This window comes from Trachinotus anak, unplaced genomic scaffold, assembly GCF_046630095.1.
Source record: "Trachinotus anak isolate AG129_WGS33_773 ecotype Australia unplaced genomic scaffold, CSIRO_AGI_Tana_v1 ptg000009l, whole genome shotgun sequence".
Lineage (NCBI taxonomy): Eukaryota > Metazoa > Chordata > Actinopteri > Carangiformes > Carangidae > Trachinotus > Trachinotus anak.
In genome coordinates, this window is record NW_027273860.1 from 5,030,737 (window position 1) to 5,049,296 (window position 18,560).

General features: G+C 40.2%; 2 protein-coding genes across 3 annotated transcripts in view; one reads left to right on the plus strand and one right to left on the minus strand.

The window, feature by feature from the left end:
* Positions 1-10: 10 nt before the first annotated feature.
* otos (otospiralin) lies at positions 11-2,107 on the minus strand. The gene is made up of 4 exons (XM_071484687.1): positions 1,957-2,107; positions 1,812-1,875; positions 1,346-1,369; positions 11-448 (listed from the first exon to the last, which is right to left on the minus strand). The coding sequence occupies exons 1-4, from the start codon at positions 1,999-2,001 to the stop codon at positions 261-263; spliced, it is 321 nt and encodes a 106-aa protein (XP_071340788.1). The 5' UTR covers positions 2,002-2,107; the 3' UTR covers positions 11-260.
* A 1,030-nt stretch (positions 2,108-3,137) lies between these two features.
* Positions 3,138-18,560, plus strand: part of LOC139625079 (hemicentin-1-like) — a 49,685-nt gene continuing 34,262 nt past the window's right edge. Inside the window, exons 1-5 of one of the 2 annotated variants that reach the window (XM_071484680.1) lie at positions 3,138-3,322; positions 4,041-4,355; positions 4,490-4,750; positions 7,869-8,186; positions 14,517-14,777. In XM_071484680.1, coding sequence (XP_071340781.1) covers positions 3,232-3,322; positions 4,041-4,355; positions 4,490-4,750; positions 7,869-8,186; positions 14,517-14,777 — 1,246 coding nt within the window. In that variant the 5' untranslated portion in view covers positions 3,138-3,231. The remainder of the gene's footprint in view (positions 3,323-4,040; positions 4,356-4,489; positions 4,751-7,868; positions 8,187-14,516; positions 14,778-18,560) is intronic. The other variant, XM_071484682.1, reaches the window with a different exon arrangement.

Sequence of the window (18,560 nt, forward strand, 5' to 3'; positions counted from 1 at the left end):
AACAAAAACATTATTTTATAGACATATTTTTGACATGTTTTATTTGTGGCATATTATGGATACAGTCATCATACAGAATATCTACTTTCTCTACCTCTGAATTCTACATGTATGCTTTTAGAACACACACAGTGTTACACTTAGAAAAAAGTGAATGCTACCATTTTTTTTATCACCTAAGAAATGCATTCCTTTATAATTACTTAGGATATAATAGCTCCCTTTCTACCCTTTCTACCCTCTGGCTCCCACCACCCGTCTCAGTGTTCATGTCCCGCATTGGTCTCATATCCCAGGGTGTCTCCGATGGGCTGGTGGGCAAAGAAGGCCCGGGCCATCTCGTTGATGTGGTTGTAGGCCCCGATAGATTTGAAGTATTCAATGTAGTTCCAGAAGTCAGAGGTGGAGTAGGGCCAGTAGGGAACAGCTGGTGGTTCATCATACGGCACTGAAACACACACAGGTCAGGGAAGGACAGCAGAAAGTGAAAGGATAAATTCACACTCAGACACTTGTCTTGTACACTCACTGTTATATAACCTATCACATTCCACCACTTATTTAATGATGATGTGTTGCAATTAATTTAGACAGGTCCTGGGTTCTCCGGAGCTGCCTAATGTTCAGGTTCAGTTAGTTCAGTCGGCCTGTTGTACTTTCCCCAGAGTGTGTTTACACAACCTTTAGAGAGTGGCTGTGAAAAGAGAGTTTTTCCTCTCTGCAATTCAAAGTATGCAACATATGTTGTGAATGCAAAGCATTGTGGTCTACTGTTATTATTGGGACCATTACTTAAATACTAAAAGTTCTTTTTTTTCAGTTGTAAAAAAATTATTTTGCCAGTTTAACACAATAATATAACAAACAAAAACAAAGCATCAATAGAAAGCATATACCAGATGCCCTGGTGAGGTGCTGTCTTTACAATATTAGACAATGTTCTAGTGAAAATAGTAACCCTTTAAATCCAGTTTGAATTTGTACCAAAAGGTCATATGTATCCTGAATTTACAAAACAATGCAGTTACTTCCAAATTTCATTTTGGTGCTTTTTTTTTTCACTTATTTATTGCTTCAGGTCATTGTCAAAAGTATTTTGGCATCATAATGTATACTATATGTACCCAGTATATGGTGTATCTTTTATTTTATTATTTTATTTTCTGCAGGACAGAACAAAGATGAATGTTACTGTATCCAGTTTTTGAAAGTGTTTTAAACAGTTGACTATTAACAAATAATTAATTATTAAAATGACATAACATCAAAACTATTTATGAAATGTGTTTGGTTTTGTTGTAAAATATGTGTCTAAGAAAAAAAAAAAGTTATTTGTACACAGTACCTCCTTCTGGGATGACTCTGGCCTCTGTGAAGGAGAAGACAGAGAATAAAAAAAGTTAACATTCCCAAGCATTCCATGGCTTTTTCCATTTACAAAGACAGGATTCAGGTACGTAAAACTGAAAACCGAGCTTTCTCCCCGAGGACGGCAGGATACCTGCTCCCTCCTCAAATATTATTGCTGACCCTTCCGGCACGCACACACACGCTGAAGCAGGAGGAATTCATCAACACACAGAGTCCTCTTTGTGCACCAAAAACAAATGCAGCACTGTCACATCTGGGAGAATCATATGTGATTCACAGCTATTCCGATAAACATCTGTAAAATGTACATACATCAAACTTGGTCTCATGTCCTAACCTCGACGTGTTTTCACTCTATAAATAAACTAAACAGCAGTTACACATCAAGACAGGATCTAAAACTGCAGTAAGATTAGAAGACTTTAAAAAGAGAAACTCACCTATGAAATGGCAGGCAAAGAGGCAGAGGAGAATACTGATCCAGACCATCAGCTTCATCTTGCTCTGATAAGTGGACAAGAATGCCCATCATGCTCTAGTTTGAGTGAATCTCTGAGGATAAAATCAAACTCTGCAGATTCTTACCTGTGAATGTTGTGTGAAGCCGTGCAGAGAGGTGCTGCTGTTCATCTGCTGGTTCTCTGTGGTCTGGGCAGGGTTCAGCAGAGGAAGAGCCAGAGGACCTCCACTCTCACACGTACACGCAAACACAAACACACACACAGTCCAGCCAAACCTTGCCCAGATTGCACTGCAGTGTAGTAACTGTATCATGTATTTAAAGGTGTAATATGTAACTTTTCCTCATTTAAATGTCTAAAAACAACTAGACCTATGTTTTATATGTTGTTGCGTTGTGTACTTTAATTATCCCAAATGTGTCCTATAATTAAATCTGTGATTTTAATCATGGTAACGTCTGTTTCCTATGTGGTCGCCTGCCCATGACGTCATATCCTCTATGAGCATGTGTCAGTGTTGTGTTGTGTCTGACAGAAACATAAAAACTGACTTTTATCCAGTTGTAAGCCACATTTTTACTTTACACATTTCAGATCGTAGGATCAGTTCAAGCTTTAATGAAGGATTTTAGTCATCCCTTTAAATGTTAAACAGCTTTATTCAGTATTTTTTTGAATGGTTATTGTCACCTGTTGGAGAGGAGGAGACATCTGGATAATTCAGCTCCAGGTGAAAACCTCCTGAACCACTGACACTGAAGGAATCCAGACCAAGAGAAGCTCACAGCAATGGTGGTGAAGACAACAACTCCCATGATCCCACACTACTTCATGACATAATTAAACTCTGTCTTTTGTGATTGCTTTGATGGAGAGACCTCTAGTGGTAAAAATATATATTGTGCGTTTAATCGTTTTCACAGTGTGTGGCTTTAATTGAAAGATGCCTGGTTTCTAACTGAATTTGATGCCTACAGGTCCATGACCGATGTGTTGTGCCTATAATTAACTCAGTCCTCACAGAGAGCAGCAAATTCAGCCCTTTTCTTTCCCAAGTTGGAAAAGTGTAAAACTGATTTTCATCGTTTGAAACATGTCACAAACATCTGCCTCAGGTAAAACGGGGCCACATGAAGGTGGCGTTTTCTCTGACTGCACCGTCAAATACAAACTTACTGATGTTTGTGTATAAATCTAATTCACTTTTCAATGTAAACATATGAGTATATCACTCTTCTATGTTTGAATGTTCTAAATCTGATATTCAATTGTGAGTCTTGCTGAACTCATGGTCATGCGATACTCTACATGAGGAAGTTAAAGCTGCTGATCATTAAACCTCACAGCTGAGATCAGTTCCTTTTTCATTCCAAAATGGTCTTTCTGGAAAAGCAACAGGATGGACCTAAACCAGAGGACGACGGGGCTCCGTTTTGCCACGTATCTACTGATGGGGATTTTTTTGTGGACTGAAACTCCTGCCAAGGGAGGTGAGTGAGGTGTTCACTGTGTTTTCAGTCAGGCCCCCACCAGCACCACCACCACTGTGTGAGCCGCCTGGTGGTTGACAGTGTAAAATAGTTTGTTGCATGTGTGTTGTTCACCTCTGTTGCTCACCTGCACTTTTTACCTGCTGTAATGAAAATTTAATAACTACTGACGAAGGTCTCGAGAGGCCGAAACGTTATGATGATTAATGAATTGTGATGCTGAGCAACAGCAGTGTGTGGAAGCTCTTTTCTTCCAAGGCGACATTCTGGGTGAATATTTTCATTGAGATACCCGCTGCATTGGCAAAATGCAAAATGCTGAAAAAACCCCAATTATAACAATAATGAAAAGAACGTATGCTATGATAACAATAGGAATGAGATGGACTCGCCTGTTTACGTATCACCTTTGTATAGATTCTATATATCCTATAGCATGGACCCCAGAAAATTATGTAATTTCACTGTTTGGATGTTGGTAATAAATAAACAATGATTCTCTGTGTGATTACAGATTGTCTGTCACAAGGTCAATATAAGGGAAGGAGAACATCATGTGCTCTGTTTCCACTGACAAGCATGTTTCTGTTCCTGTTTCTGCCCAGCTGTCCACTACTCAGTTTAATTCATCTGTGCACCAACATTTAAACCAACAAAACTCAGTTTATTCTTCAGCCTTCTCAGTAAAGTTGTGTTGCTTGTGCCTGATGTGTTGCAGACACTGAGGTGTCCTGTGTTTTCATGGAGAGCTGCATCTTACCGTGCAGCTTCCAGGGTGGCACTGATGTGGTCGTCCACTGGACTGTGACAGCAGGAGACCTTCCTGTCCATTCCTACTACCACAACCAAGACCAGCTGGCACACCAGGACCAGCGCTTCAGAGGCAGGACATCACTGTTCAAGGACCAGATCTCCAGAGGAAACGCCTCACTGCAGCTGACAGGGGTGGAGGTTCAGGACCAGGGCAGATACAGATGTTTCACCAGCACCATCAGAGGAAACAAGGATTCATTTATCAACCTGAGAGTGGACGGTATGAGAAACACACAGTAAATACAGAAAATTGTTAATTTTGTGGTGAAATTGGTGGGTTAGCATTTTTTTAAACTAAATTCATTGTGAATTTATGCATATGTAGCATCAAGATTTTTTTTGTTTTTTTTGCAGCTCCAGTTGGTGAAGTCGACCTCCAGCAGGTAGAGAACAACATCACCTGCAGCTCAGAGGGGATCTACCCTGAGCCTGAACTCAACTGGTCCACCAGCCCCCCATCCAATGTGACCTTCAAGAACAAAACTGAAGTCCAGAGAACTGAACAGCTGCTCTACAACATCAGTAGTTCTCTGATACTTTCAGATACTGATCTGAACTTCATCTGCTCCATCAGCACTCGCAGCAACAGGAGGAGAGCAACTCTGTTTAAACCAAGTACGTGTTTTTAAAACTCAAGACACTGGACTGACTCACTGTTCTGGATGAAATCAACACCAGATCAGTTTCTAACCATCAGACAGCTCTGGAGGAATCAGACTAGAGTGACTCCCAGGACAGAGTTTAGCTCTTTACACTTTTATTTTTCTGTGGGCCTTCTGCTTGATTTATGTTTGGTTCATCTGTACATCAATTATCTGTTCTGTTAATTGGTTTATTGCTTTGTTCAGAATCTCCAAAATATTATTATATTTATATAAGACTTACTTTTATTTTTGTCTATTTTTATTTTATGTCATTGCAGCTTCTCTCAGTGTTTCACACACTGAAGCAACAGTCCCCTGCACTGCCTCAAACACCTCCCTAACAGGCTTCAGTCTCACCTGGAGATTCAACCACAGTCAGATCATCCTGACCCAGACCAGAGCTGACGTCCCCTACACAGTCTCAGAGGAGTGGAGGCAGCAGGTGAAGGGTGTGTCAGAGTCAGGCAGCCTCCTGCTACAGGACTTATCTTCATATCATGAGGGAATATACACCTGTGAGCTGAGAGATGCTGAGGAGACGCTGATAACCAACACCTTCCTGAGGATAGGTGAGCAACTGTTCGTTTATATGAGCATGAACTGTTATTATCTGTAATATCTGTGTGATCTGAAAAAAAACCAAAATAGGAAACATCATGAGGCATCATGGGGAAGTTCAAGCAACTGACTCTTTTTCAGGGTATTCAGCAAATGTTGGAGCCATTATATTTTGGGGGCTTGCAGCCGTTTTTACAGCAGCAGTAGTTCTGGTGCTGTACATTATTAAGAAAAAGGTAAAATAATGTTCTGTTTACACTTTTTGATTTATTTCTTGTTTGGTGTTTGTATTGATGAGGTTGTTTTTTGGACACAAAACATCTCACAGGTCAACAACAAGAGAGAGTCAAACAACAATGAAACACAAATGTAAGTAAATCTTCTGTATTAGAAAAGCTCTGCTGCTCTGTGAACTACAGTGTGTAAGTTGACATGTTAAAAGGAGAATGTTATTGTAATGAACTTTTAACCTCTTCTCTACTGTTGTATCTAATTTGCATTTCCCACAGTCATTTTCTAGAGCATGACATTTTATCATTAGCATTTATAATTTGTTTAATCTTTTCCCTTCAGTTGGAATCTAGTTTGAAATGACCTGCTGTCTCAGCTACAAAGAAGCAGAAGCAGAGTTCAAATAAACACAAGATATGAAAACATGAAACTGAAATATAAAAGCAAATGAAGGAATCATGATCACTGTGATGGTTTATTTCTGCAGAAGTTGATCTTTACACTGACAGAGATAAGTTTTTATGTTTTTGACAGTGAACTTTATCTCATTCAGTTTACAGGAAGTGGAACATAAAGAACAAATAAATGAAATAAATGAGTGGTGACATCCAGACCCACACCCCTCTGCCTCAGTCAAATGGAGACTCTGGTCACATCGAGCTGCCTGTATTAAAAGACTATGAGTGGAGACCGTCATCACTTGCACTGATTCAATCTGTGAATGAAATTTCTCTGAAAGCACTGACACTGACCTCTTCAGTGTTGGCTCTATGAACTTCTTCCTCCACTGTCTCTAAATCCTCAGATCCATATTGGACAGCACAAACCACCCCCTTGATTCTGAGTTTGAAGCCCCTCCCTCAGGCCGTAGATCCAAAATTCTCCAGCTCAAGTGCAATAAGACCAAAAAGTCCTTCATCCTGTGTGCGATAACCCTGCTGAATTTCCACATGTAAATTGTCACTTAATTGTGTTCTGTGTATTTATCTGTTTGTTTTTTTCACCTGTACCCCCGACTGCACTTCAAGTTTCCCACTTGGGACAATAAAATGAACAATGATTCTGAATCTGGCTTTTTTCTTTAAAAGATGCAGACGTTTGTAACTGCTCAAGCTTGATGTGCCGGAGTGGTGTTTGTGATCTGTATGTTGTGTCCTTGGCCCCTCCCCTTTTTCCAGCAGGTGAACCAGCACAGCTGTACCTGATTTGGCAATCAGGAGCATTGAGGAGGCCTAGTCAGGGCCAGTGGGTCAGACGGCAGCGTGAGGCTGTGTGTGTGTGTGTGTGTGTGTGTGTGTGTGAGAGAGTGAGAGCTACCGAGTGGTGACAGCTCTGTGATCATTGTTATCGGCCAGTGGGCCAGTTTTTGTGTGCACACCAGATAGTGTCTGGGTGTTACTCCCTGTGGCTGGGAGGGTGTTCTCTGTTTTAACTTATTGTTTCCTGTTTGTTGCCCTTTATTTCTTTTCCAGGTTCTACCATCTTCACCTGTTATCCGGAGCTCGTTTTGTGTTGCCGTGAAAGGATTTTGGTTAACTTATTTCATTTATAATAAATTGCCTTATTTGTGACCTTACATTTGTTTCCTAGTTATTCCTTCTCCCCGGTTTATATGTAGAGTAGTGTTTAAATACTAGGCACCCCCTTATATTTGTTTGTTTATTCATATATTTGTTTATTCATGATTGCATTTACAGTCACAGTGATTGGGCCAGTCAGCAGAGAAACTAAGGTTTAAGGTTGTTGATTAGTAATGTGTAAGTTTGGTGATTCATCATCATCAGGACATTGTCATTGCCACTTTTCGACAGCAGAGGGAGTTTGTATTTTGCTGACCCGCGTGAATAGTGGAAGTGAAGACATTGTGATTGTTGTTGTTGCCGTCATGCTCGGAATAAAGCAGGCACGCTAGGCCAACCTGAAACTACAGCCTCCGTGAAGTGTGTTACATATATAACATTGTTCCTCCTTCATATCATGATGGAATATACACCTGTGAGCTGAGAGATGCTGAGGAGACACTGATAACCAGCACCTTCCTGAGGATAGGTGAGCAACTGTTAGTTTATATGAGTATGAACTGATATTGTCTATAATATCTGTGTGACCTGAAAAACCAAAACAGGAAACAGCATCATGAGGCATCATGGGAAAGTTCAAGTAACTGACTTTTTTTCTATTTCAGGGAATTCAATCAATGTTAGAGTTGTTATAGGAAAAGGTGGTTTATGAAACATATCAGATTGATTTTTTTCTAACTTCTAAATAAAGTTGTGTTGCCTGCGCCTGATGTGTTGCAGACATTGAGGTGTCCTGTGTTTTCATGGAGAGCTGCATCTTACCGTGCAGCTTCCAGGGCGACACTGATGTGGTCGTCCACTGGTTACAGCTGACAGCAGGACACCTTTGTGTCCACTCCTACTTTAAAAACCAAGACCAGCTGGCACACCAGGACAAGCGCTTCAGAGGCAGGACATCACTGTTCAAAGACCAGATCTCCAGAGGAAACACCTCACTGCAGCTGACAGGGGTGGAGGTTCAGGACCAGGGCAGATACAGATGTTTCACCAGCACCAACAGAGGAAACAAGGATTCACTTATCAACCTGAGGGTGGACGGTATCAGAAACACAGAGTACATACAAAAAACCATTTGTTTCTTTATAAATGTACAATGACAAAGATGTCGTCAAAACAAAGATCCTTGAATATATGTATCCTTTTTTTGCAGCTCCAGTTGGTAAAGTCGACCTCCAGCAGGTAGAAAACAGCATCACCTGCAGCTCAGAGGGGATCTACCCTGAGCCTGAGCTCACCTGGTCCACCAGCCCCCCATCCTATGTGACCTTCAAGAACAAAACTGAAGTCCAGAGAACTGAACAGCTGCTCTACAACATCAGTAGTTCTCTGATACTTTCAGATACTGATCTGAACTACATCTGCTCCATCAGCACTCGCAGCAACAGGAGGAGAGCAACTCTGTTTAAACCAAGTAAGTGTTAAAAACACATACAGTCACTCTGGATCTTTACTGAATCCACACGATAGTTCAGGCCTTAAACAGCTGCTATTTAATGTTCATGATGTTGAGGCCCCACAATCCTCAAAACTATATTTATTTATGTGTTTATTATATGTGTGTGTGTGTGTGTGTGTGTGTGTGTGTGTGTGTGTGTGTGTGTTTTGGTGTTATATCATTACAGCTTCTCTCAGTGTTTCACACACTGAAGCAACAATCCCCTGCACTGCCTCAAACACCTCCCTCACAGGCTTCAGTCTCACCTGGAGATTCAAACACAGTCAGATCATCCTGACCCAGACCAGAGCTGACGTCCCCTACACAGTCTCAGAGGAGTGGAGGCAGCAGGTGAAGGGTGTGTCAGAGTCAGGCAGCCTCCTGCTACAGGACTTATCTTCATATCATGACGGAATATACACCTGTGAGCTGAGAGATGCTGAGGAGACACTGATAACCAACACCTTCCTGAGGGTAGAGAAAAATCCAGGTGAGTCAGCATCAGTTGAGGAACCGTTACTTTATATGAGAATGAACTGTTATTGTCTGTAATATCTGTGTGACCTGAAAAAACCAAAACATGAAACAGCATCATGAGCCATCATGGGAAAGTTCAAGTAACGGACTCTTTCTATTTCAGGGGATTCAGTCAATGTTATAGTCATGGTAGTTGCAGCTGTTTTGGCTCCAGCGGCAGCAGCAGCAGCAGCTGCAGTAGTTCTCCTGGTGCTGTACCGTAAAAAGAAAAAAGGTAGAATAATGTTCTTTTTACACTTTTTAATTCATTTCTGGTTTGATGTTTGTTTGGTTTGATGTCTGATGTTGTTTTTGGACACAAATCATCTCTAACCTCAACAAGAAAACAACAACAGAGAGTAAGACAGTGATGGAACACAAATGTAAATTCATCTTCTTTATAAGAAAAGCTCCGCTGCTCTGTGTGAACTACAGTGTGTAATTTAACCTGTTAAAAGGAGAATATTATTGTCACCAACTTTGAACCTCTTTCCTACTGTTATGTCTACTTTGCATTTCCCACAGTCATTTTCTACTCTTTCAACTCTTTTAATGAAATGAGGATAAAATGTAGAATCAAATGAAGGAATCATGATCACTGTGATGGTTTATTTTGCTCTGCAGAAGTTGTAATAAGTGAAAGATTGAATTTTTTGATGTTTTTGAAGTTGAACTTTATCTCATTCAGTTTGCAGGACAGTGAAACATAAAGAACAAATAAACGAATTGACGCCTCTTCAGAACGGTGACATCCGGACCTACACCCCTCTGCCTCAGTCAGGTGTAGACTGTGGTCACATCGAGCTGACTGTATTAAAAGGCTGTGGGAGTGGAGACCACAGACAAGAAGTGGCAACAAAAAGAGCTGCAGACAAATGAACCTCTCTGCTGGAGACTGAAGGATTCAGTGATGCTCTACATTCATGTGCAGTGGACGATGTCAAATCTTTCTTTGTGGTGGAAAACATCAGGAACCATGATGGGAGAGATAAGCGGGAACTGACTGTAAAAACCTGAGGGTTGATTCTCTCAGCTTTTTCCTCCACTGTCTCTAATCTGCATCTTTAAACAAATGTTGGTGTCGTTATTGTTCAAGCTTGATAATATTATTAAAGTATACGTTCTCTCAGTTTTCAGTTTTTGTGACTCACACAATTTTACTTTTCATGAACCCAATGGACAATAATTCATAGAACAGAAAATACACAACCACGCTATAACACCTCAACAGTCACTGAAGTGAAGGCTCTTGGGTAGTTTGAGTCTTTACACCTTGTGGAGCTTTTGTGTTCTCTGATTTGTTGTATGTATTTAACAGTGTGGGCCCAGGATGTGTAAGTAGTAACACAAGATACAGACCAGGAAACATTGTGTCACCTCCACTTTGTCTTTATGCTCTGAAGACAAAAACATCAGTTTACTTCTTGTCACCAGTAAAAAGATGTTGGTGTTTACACAACAGCAACACAAAAACACCACTGAACCCTACAACAAAAATATAATGTCAGTATTTTACCATCGCTTCATGAATGTTGGAAATGAATCAGGTGGGAGCTTTAAAATGCCGTGAAGAGCTCTGTTAGAACCTTGATGATCTAGAACACATGATGAGAACGTTCCGTTGTTACATCATAACTGCAGAACTCTGACATCACAATGTTCACTGGAACCTGCAGCTGCAGAAACTCTGCATTTACACCCAGAAACCTGAGCTGAGCTGTGTCACCGTCCACATTTACTGAACAACAATGATCTCTGTCTATAACGAATCATTTCAACATCAGTAACTTGAATACAAAACAGTTTCAGCTCCAGTTTCAGCTGCTGAACATAACTGCTGTCTGTCCCCTTCAGTCTGAGCCCAAAGGAACAGGCAAAGAAACCAGGTAAGATTTTCTCATTGGACCTGGAGAAACTTTTTTTTTCCACTGAGCACTGTCTCCCTCTTGGCCGGCCGACTTCTCCCTGCTGTTAAAGTTTGTTGAATTAATGCATCACAATTTTAATTATTTCTCATAACCAGGGAGCCACATTGATAAACACAAAACTTCTAACATAGTTTTATAAAAATACTAATAGGATGATTTTAGGATTGCAGTAGGTTTCTTGCCATGTTTTTTTCTCTCAAAATACCCAAACAGGTTGCTCTGCTGTCAGTGTCTCTAAATTAACATTAGAATACTAAATTTCTAACATAACTAACTAATGTGATTATAAACCTCCACCCAAATATTCTCCTCAAGTTGTACCAAAATAATCTACAGTGAACCAACTGAATGAACTACATGTCTGTTTCTATGTTTCAGTCATTTGGACCAGAGCAGTTTGGTGCTGCCCTGTACGGCCCAGCTCAGTACAGACCGGCTGCAGTGCAGCTCCATCACGGTGCAGCGGCACAGGGCCTCAGAGACGCCCTGCACTCTGCCTTCAACCAGATCAAGTCTCTGAAAGAGGAGAATAAGTCTCTGGAGGAAAAGATCGACCTGCAGCAAAACGAATGGAGGCAGGTGGAGATCCAGAAAGATGAGCTCCTCGAAAGGAAAGAGCGCTGGGTGGGCACGGTTCACTCTGACATATAGTCAGACCCCGGGCACAGCAGGATGATAACCTACTGTTTTCCATTTGAACTGCTGCTTCAGTCGCTGTAGTGACATTCAGCCACGCAGATCAGGTTTTATTCACAGCAGTTATCAATCTGCTCGTGGAAGTTTGGTTGGTCGACTGACTGTTTTCTGCTTCGGTCCAACTGACCTCACAGGTGTTATTGTAGGCGTCTGTAGGTGACTGACACACATTTAGTCAATCACTTACTCATCATAAATAAATCCTCACACCCTCCCTCAGACTGAATGGAGTCAGAGGATAACGTCCTTCTCTGCTCTCTGTTCTCAGTTAACCTCTGCTGTATCTGAAGCCAAACGTCTCACAGAAGTAAAGAAACAGGTCAGAAGACAGGATTTGTTTTTCCTTTAACTGGTTTTAATGATCCGTGTACATTCAGTGTATACAGCTCCTCTGCAGGTTTGTCAGTGCAGAGGAAGTGAGAGACATTAAACAGCTGATATTATTGTAAACCTGACAGAGGTTAAGGACACACCCAAGTACGTAAAACATTTTTCTGATTCTTGAGTCATGATCAAATCACAGTTGCATAGTAAGCACATGCCCTATGGGCGGTCCTGGCTTTGATCCACTGGCACTTCCACTGATGTTTTTCCTTCTTGTAATATTGTTGCTGCAACACACAGAGAGAACACAACAGCAGGATGACGACGGTCCAGTGTGTGGTGATCCTGACTTTACTGTGGACTTCTACCAGAGCAGGTGAGTGATCTCAGCTTATTCCACTCTAAACATGAACCACAGACATGTTTACACTTGGTACATTGTATTGTAGTGTCTGTTATTTTCATTCTGAAGAGAGAAAGCAAGAACACAAGGAAACATTAAGACAAATCAAATGTAAAACTTAAAGGTCTGTTCATCAAAAATAACAAAAAAGCAAATGGGGTCCAGGAGCTTTGGGGTCATGCGAGTGTTTTAAGACATTTTCCCTCAACACAACAGGAGATCAAGTGACTGACAGTTTACACATGAACATGTTCACAGAAATGTTGATGATGATCAAAAGTAACTTTATTTTACTGATTTGAGCACAACAAACTTTCATTCTTTGGGCCTGGAGGCAGAAATCTCATGGACAGATTTCTCAAAATATTGTTACATAACACTGAGACTATATGTATTCAGCTGCATATAATTAGAGTTCATGTGGAGAGACAAGTTTCTACTAATTGACTCTTGTGCGTCATTTCAGACAGACCTGAAAAATTCAGACTTTGCACCTATGGGAATTTTAGTTTCTCTTCTTCAGTAGTTTAAAATAAAGTTGTGTTGGTTTGGTTGATAACATGAGCTTGTATAGACTTGTAGAGCCACTGGTTTTAGATTGTATTTAATGTAAACTCACTTAATGAGGGTTAATGAGGGTTAACAGAACATCATCTAATATCGACACAAAGATACAAAAAACAAAGGTGTCTTATAACCGAAGTCAAAACAGTCAAGCAGTGAAGTCAAAACATCAGACAATAATCTGATGAGGAAGAGATTGAATGTTTCACATATTTTTATCTCATAATTGATCATGCAGAACCTGTTTGGACACATTTGTAGTCACTGACACACAGTGAAACCTCAGCTAATCTTTTGTTTTCCACGAGGTAATTCAGTATCAGAAATCCAACCCTCCTCGTTTCTGAAAACAAAATGCTGCATCATCAACAACCCAACCTGAGTCCTTCCAGAAATGAATCATTCAAAGCTGGACCCAATCAGTCCTCAAACTGACTGACAGGCCTTTCAATGCATTTCAAGACCTCTAAAAACTCTTAGCATGAAACAAACTCACAGACGTACAGGATACAACCTGATGAGCCACTGTGAACTTTACATTGCTTGGTTATTAAAGGTCGGAGGTCAGAGAGGGTCTGGAAAACAGTTTTCCATCTTTGCTAAAAATGTATTTATATAGACTTGAGGATTCTTGATTGTGTAACTTTTTTCTTTTCATTAATTTTTTTTCAGACATCACAATGTAATATTATTCTGAAAGGTGATGAACAAAAACATATTTTCTTGTTTATTGTTGTCTATTGTCAGGGACCAACATAAGGAAGTCAGTGAATATCAGCTAAAAGTCTGTTATGTCTGTGAAGATAAATGATGGTCTTGTAACAGACTCTATGGACGTAGTTCATCTTGATTGGTAGTTGCTGTATGTATAAAGTTCTTCTGTGTTCTCTTTTGTGTTTGGTCAGAGGACAGGGAGACACTGTCAGTTTAAGAAAGAAGGGAAACATTGTTCTAGCTTGTGTGTGAATGAAGAGACTCACACTCTTGCAGCAAAAGACATTGTCCTTCCTTTCCTGCAGTTTCTACAGTCTGAAACATCAGGCCATTTTCCCTGAACTGAACTTTGATAGATGTCTCTTTACCTGATGTGTTGCAGACACTGAGGTGTCCTGTGTTTTCATGGAGAGCTGCATCTTACCGTGCAGCTTCCAGGGCGGCTCTGATGTGGTCGTCCACTGGATTCAGCTGACAGCAGGAAACCTTCCCATCCACTCCTACTACCACAACCAAGACCAGCTGGCACACCAGGTCCAGCGCTTCAGAGGCAGGACATCATTGTTCAAGGACCAGATCTCCAGAGGAAACGCCTCACTGCAGCTGACAGGGGTGGAGGTTCAGGACCAGGGAAGATACCAGTGCTACACCAGCACCATCAGAGGAAACAAAGATTCATATATCAACCTGAGAGTGGACGGTATGAAAAACACAGGATGCATACAGAAAACCATTTGTTTAATTATAAATGACAAAGATGCTGTCATAACAAAGATCCTTTTTTGCAGCTCCAGTTGGTAAAGTCGACCTCCAGCAGGTAGAGAACAACATCACCTGCAGCTCAGAGGGGATCTACCCTGAGCCTGAGCTCACCTGGTCCACCAGCCCCCCATCCAATGTGACCTTCAAGAACAAAACTGAAGTCCAGAGAACTGAACAGCTGCTCTACAGCATCAGTAGTTCTCTGATACTTTCAGATACTGATCTGAACTACATCTGCTCCATCAGCACTCGCAGCAACAGGAGGAGAGCAACTCTGTTTAAACCAAGTATGTAATTAAATATGTATGGACTTTGTGATGTGATGTGCTTTTCACAGTTTTCTGATGTTTTAAAAAAATAAGATGTAATTTTGAAAATAATTAGATTATGACAATAATTATTAGTTGCAGCATTAAATATTTGCTCCACACTATATAGACTATGGCAAAGCATGATTGATTGTGAGTGAGTCGAGAAAACAGTCCCTACACCATTACGCCACCAGCAGCAGCCTGGACTGGCCCATGGTTTTATGATGTTGATGCCAGATTCTGATTGCTGTGTCAGAAGAAATTCAGATTAATCAGACTAGGTTACATTATTTTTTAATCTGAACATCATTAGGTTACTGTCAGTACCATGTCACTGCTACACTGACCCAAACTGTGTCAAGTTGTGACCCAAGTCCAATTCTTATCAGAATCTGGAAAAAATACTTTTTTCATGTTGGTGTGTTTTTGTGTGACAGCTTCTATCAGTGGGTGCTGCTATGGAACAACAATCCCCTGCACTGCCTCAAGCACCTCCCTAACAGGCTTCAGTCTCACCTGGAGATTCAACCACAGTCAGATCATCCTGACCCAGACCAGAGCTGACGTCCCCTACACAGTCTCAGAGGAGTGGAGGCAGCAGGTGAAGGGTGTGTCAGAGTCAGGCAGCCTCCTGCTACAGGACTTATCTTCATATCATGAGGGAATATACACCTGTGAGCTGAGAGATGCTGAGGAGACACTGATAACCAGCACCTTCCTGAGGATAGGTGAGCAACTGTTAGTTTAAACACATGAGGCATCATGGGACAGTTCATGTAACTGACTCTTTTTCTATTTCAGGGAGTTCAATCAATATTAGAGCCATTATAGGCCTGGTTGTTGCGGCTGTTGTTGTAGCAGCAGTTGTAGTTCTCCTGGTGCTGCATCATAAAAGAAGACAAGGTAAAATAATGTTCTGCCTACATTTTTAAAAATTCATTTCTTTTTTGTTGTTCATATTGATTTTTTTTTTTTTTTGACTCAAAACATCTTTCAGGTCAACAAGAAAACAAGAGAGAGTCAAACAATGATGAAACACAAATGTAAGTCAATCTTCTATAAGAAAATAACTGCTGCACCGAATGAACTGAAGTTATAACCATTTATTGTTACATTTCATTTGTATTTTCCCCACTCAATTTCTGGAGCATCATGTAATTTATTTAATCAATAAATCAATCAAACCTTTTCCCCTCAGTAGAAATCTAGTTTGAAATGAACTGTTGTCTCAGCTAAAAGATGATCTCAGTCAAAGTGAGAGTCAGACGACTGGAAGCAGAATTTAACTAAACACATGATATGAAAACATGAAACATGAAATGAAATGAGGATAAAATATAAAATCAAATGAAGGAATCATGATCACTGTGATAGTTTATTTTGCTCTGCAGACGTTGATCTTTTTACTGAAGAAGAAGAATAAATAAGGGATTGTTTTGATTTCAGTTTCTGATGCTGAATTTTATTTCATTTTGTTTGCAGGAAAACAAAACTGCTTAAGGAAGCGAAGATTGTGATGTGTGATGTATCAAAAGGTAAACATGGAGAAATTCATTTAGGGAACTGGAAAGAAGAGTTCAAGACAAATAAATCTTTCTGCTGGACACTAAAATGTTAAATGATAATTATACAATATATATTAATGTGTTGTGGAGTAAACACAAACATTGTGTCTTCCAGTATCTCAGCAAACAATTTTCTTTCCTTTTGTAGTTTCTTCTTCAGAGAAACTTCAGAGAAAAATATGTAAAGTCAAAATGGGCCTGCATTAAGATGAACTTTGGCTTCATATAAGGAAAGCCTAGTGAACAAGACCTTCAGTTCAGTGTGTTGGGGCCATTTGGTGAACCAATCCTTCTCAGGCTGATTAACAGAGGACACTTTGCACTTTGACTGTGGCGCTCTGCAGTATTTCTACTCTACATTCTGCTTTGCAGGGATTTTTGAAGGAGGCAGACTCTAGTTCATGAAGAACAACATGTTGTTTTTTGTTCTACCTCATGTTCTGATGCTTAACTATAGTAAGTAATTATAAGTAATAACTAGTACTAAAACTAATACACTTACAGAGATGTGTGTAAGAGAGAGTCTAAAATGTCATTCGGGGACACTTTAAAGTCATTGTTTAATTTCAGTGATTTAGTTAAACTTTTTGAATTTTAAAAATAATTCTAATTATTTACAGTGACACAACAACATTGGATGATGAAAGTGAAGATAATTTGTTTAATGACTCAATATCTCTCAGAAACTATATCAGCAGATTTTTGTAGTTTGTATAAAGTACCCCTGATGTAAACTTTCTGTGTTTTAATACATGTTGAATTAAATCATGTTTGCTTCTTCTTATAACTATGACACTGTTGCCGACTTAGATTTAGTGACTTTTCAGACCCCTTTAGCGACTTTGTTTCAAAAGAAGCACCAAGTGACAAATCTAGCGACTTTTTGGATAACCCTTTCCAGAGTCAGCAGTATTGTGCCATGAGCAAGACACACGTGCTGTCTACTCTGAGGCAGAGCAGCTCATTCAGCTCAGCAGCTGATGCAGACATGAATGAGCTGATTGCTGAGATGCTTTGCACTGTGTGAGGGAGAGAAATCAGAGAGGTATTCTGTTGCTTCTAACTTTCTCTGTGGGTGATCATTTTACAAGTAAATCTAGCTTAAATCACAGCACAGCAGTTGTTGTTAACGTATGTGTCTGGTTGCTGTTATGAAATCAGGATTTTAACAGTGCAGAGCAGAAGCTTGAAAACCGTTTGGAAGTGAGTTGGAAGTGATGGGTTCAGTCACTATTTCATCCTTTTCCGTTGTCTGACAACGGAAAAGGAAAAAAATGTGAATGAGAACAGTTTTATCATAAATTCAGTATTAAAATACTGTATATGTGAGCACAGAGAAGGAGAGAAGCAAACAGATAAAGTGCTGGAATTGGCTGACACTACACACGAGACATCAGACAAATACGACGCAATGACGTCATTAATATGCTAATCAGTGTTTTGTATCATCTAGCAAGACTTGGACTTTTCAAACAGGCTTTATACTTTACATTTAAAGTGTAGCTGGCAGCACTGAATTATGTGCACTTCAAATTTAACAAAGTCATTGTATCAATGGTTTACTTTGTACTGAACCTGGTAGAAAGTAGCTTCATTGGGAGCTGAAGTTATTCATATTAAAGAAGAATTGAATTTTGTTTTTTGTTTTTGCTACATAGCCAACATTAGCAGTGACAGCTGTTTACTTACCAGTCCAGAAAAATTCCTTCACTCATCAACAGCTGCTTCCAGTGGTGGGAGGCAACACCAATGTCAACTGTTGTTTCTATTATGTCCTTTTCCTCTACTGAGGTTAGCATGCAAACCAGCTAGCCCTGGCTCGAGCAGCCCGATTTGACTCTTTCTGATAGCGAGTCACTGTAGCATCCAATCTCCCCTGAAGACGTAGCACTGCTCAGAGGGAGTATTATAACCTCTGGGATTATAATGATAGTCATGGGCGAAGCTCTTGCCAAGCCACAATGACCACCACACACTCTCACACACACACACACAAAACTTACAAATAGGCTCTTTAGCTGAAGAACTGCTGCTATGACAGTAAGGACATGGTTAACTTCATTTTAGAGGGAAAAAAAACAGTAAAAACAAAGTGATGTGTAATCAACTTGTGTTTATGGTGCCAGTTATTAAGGGTTTGAGTTAGATGTTAATCAATAATACTTAAGTGTGGAGGACAAGCTCATTCACATCA

Bases quoted from the DNA above. Each gene is read 5' to 3' on its own strand.
- otos (XM_071484687.1), bottom strand. From the start codon at position 2,001: ATGAACAGCAGCACCTCTCTGCACGGCTTCACACAACATTCACAG. The intron at 1,370-1,811 runs GTGAGTTTCTCT...TCTCCTTCACAG, and splicing joins CTTTGCCTGCCATTTCATAG to AGGCCAGAGTCATCCCAGAA. The intron at 449-1,345 runs GTACTGTGTACA...TGTGTGTTTCAG, and splicing joins CAGAGTCATCCCAGAAGGAG to TGCCGTATGATGAACCACCA.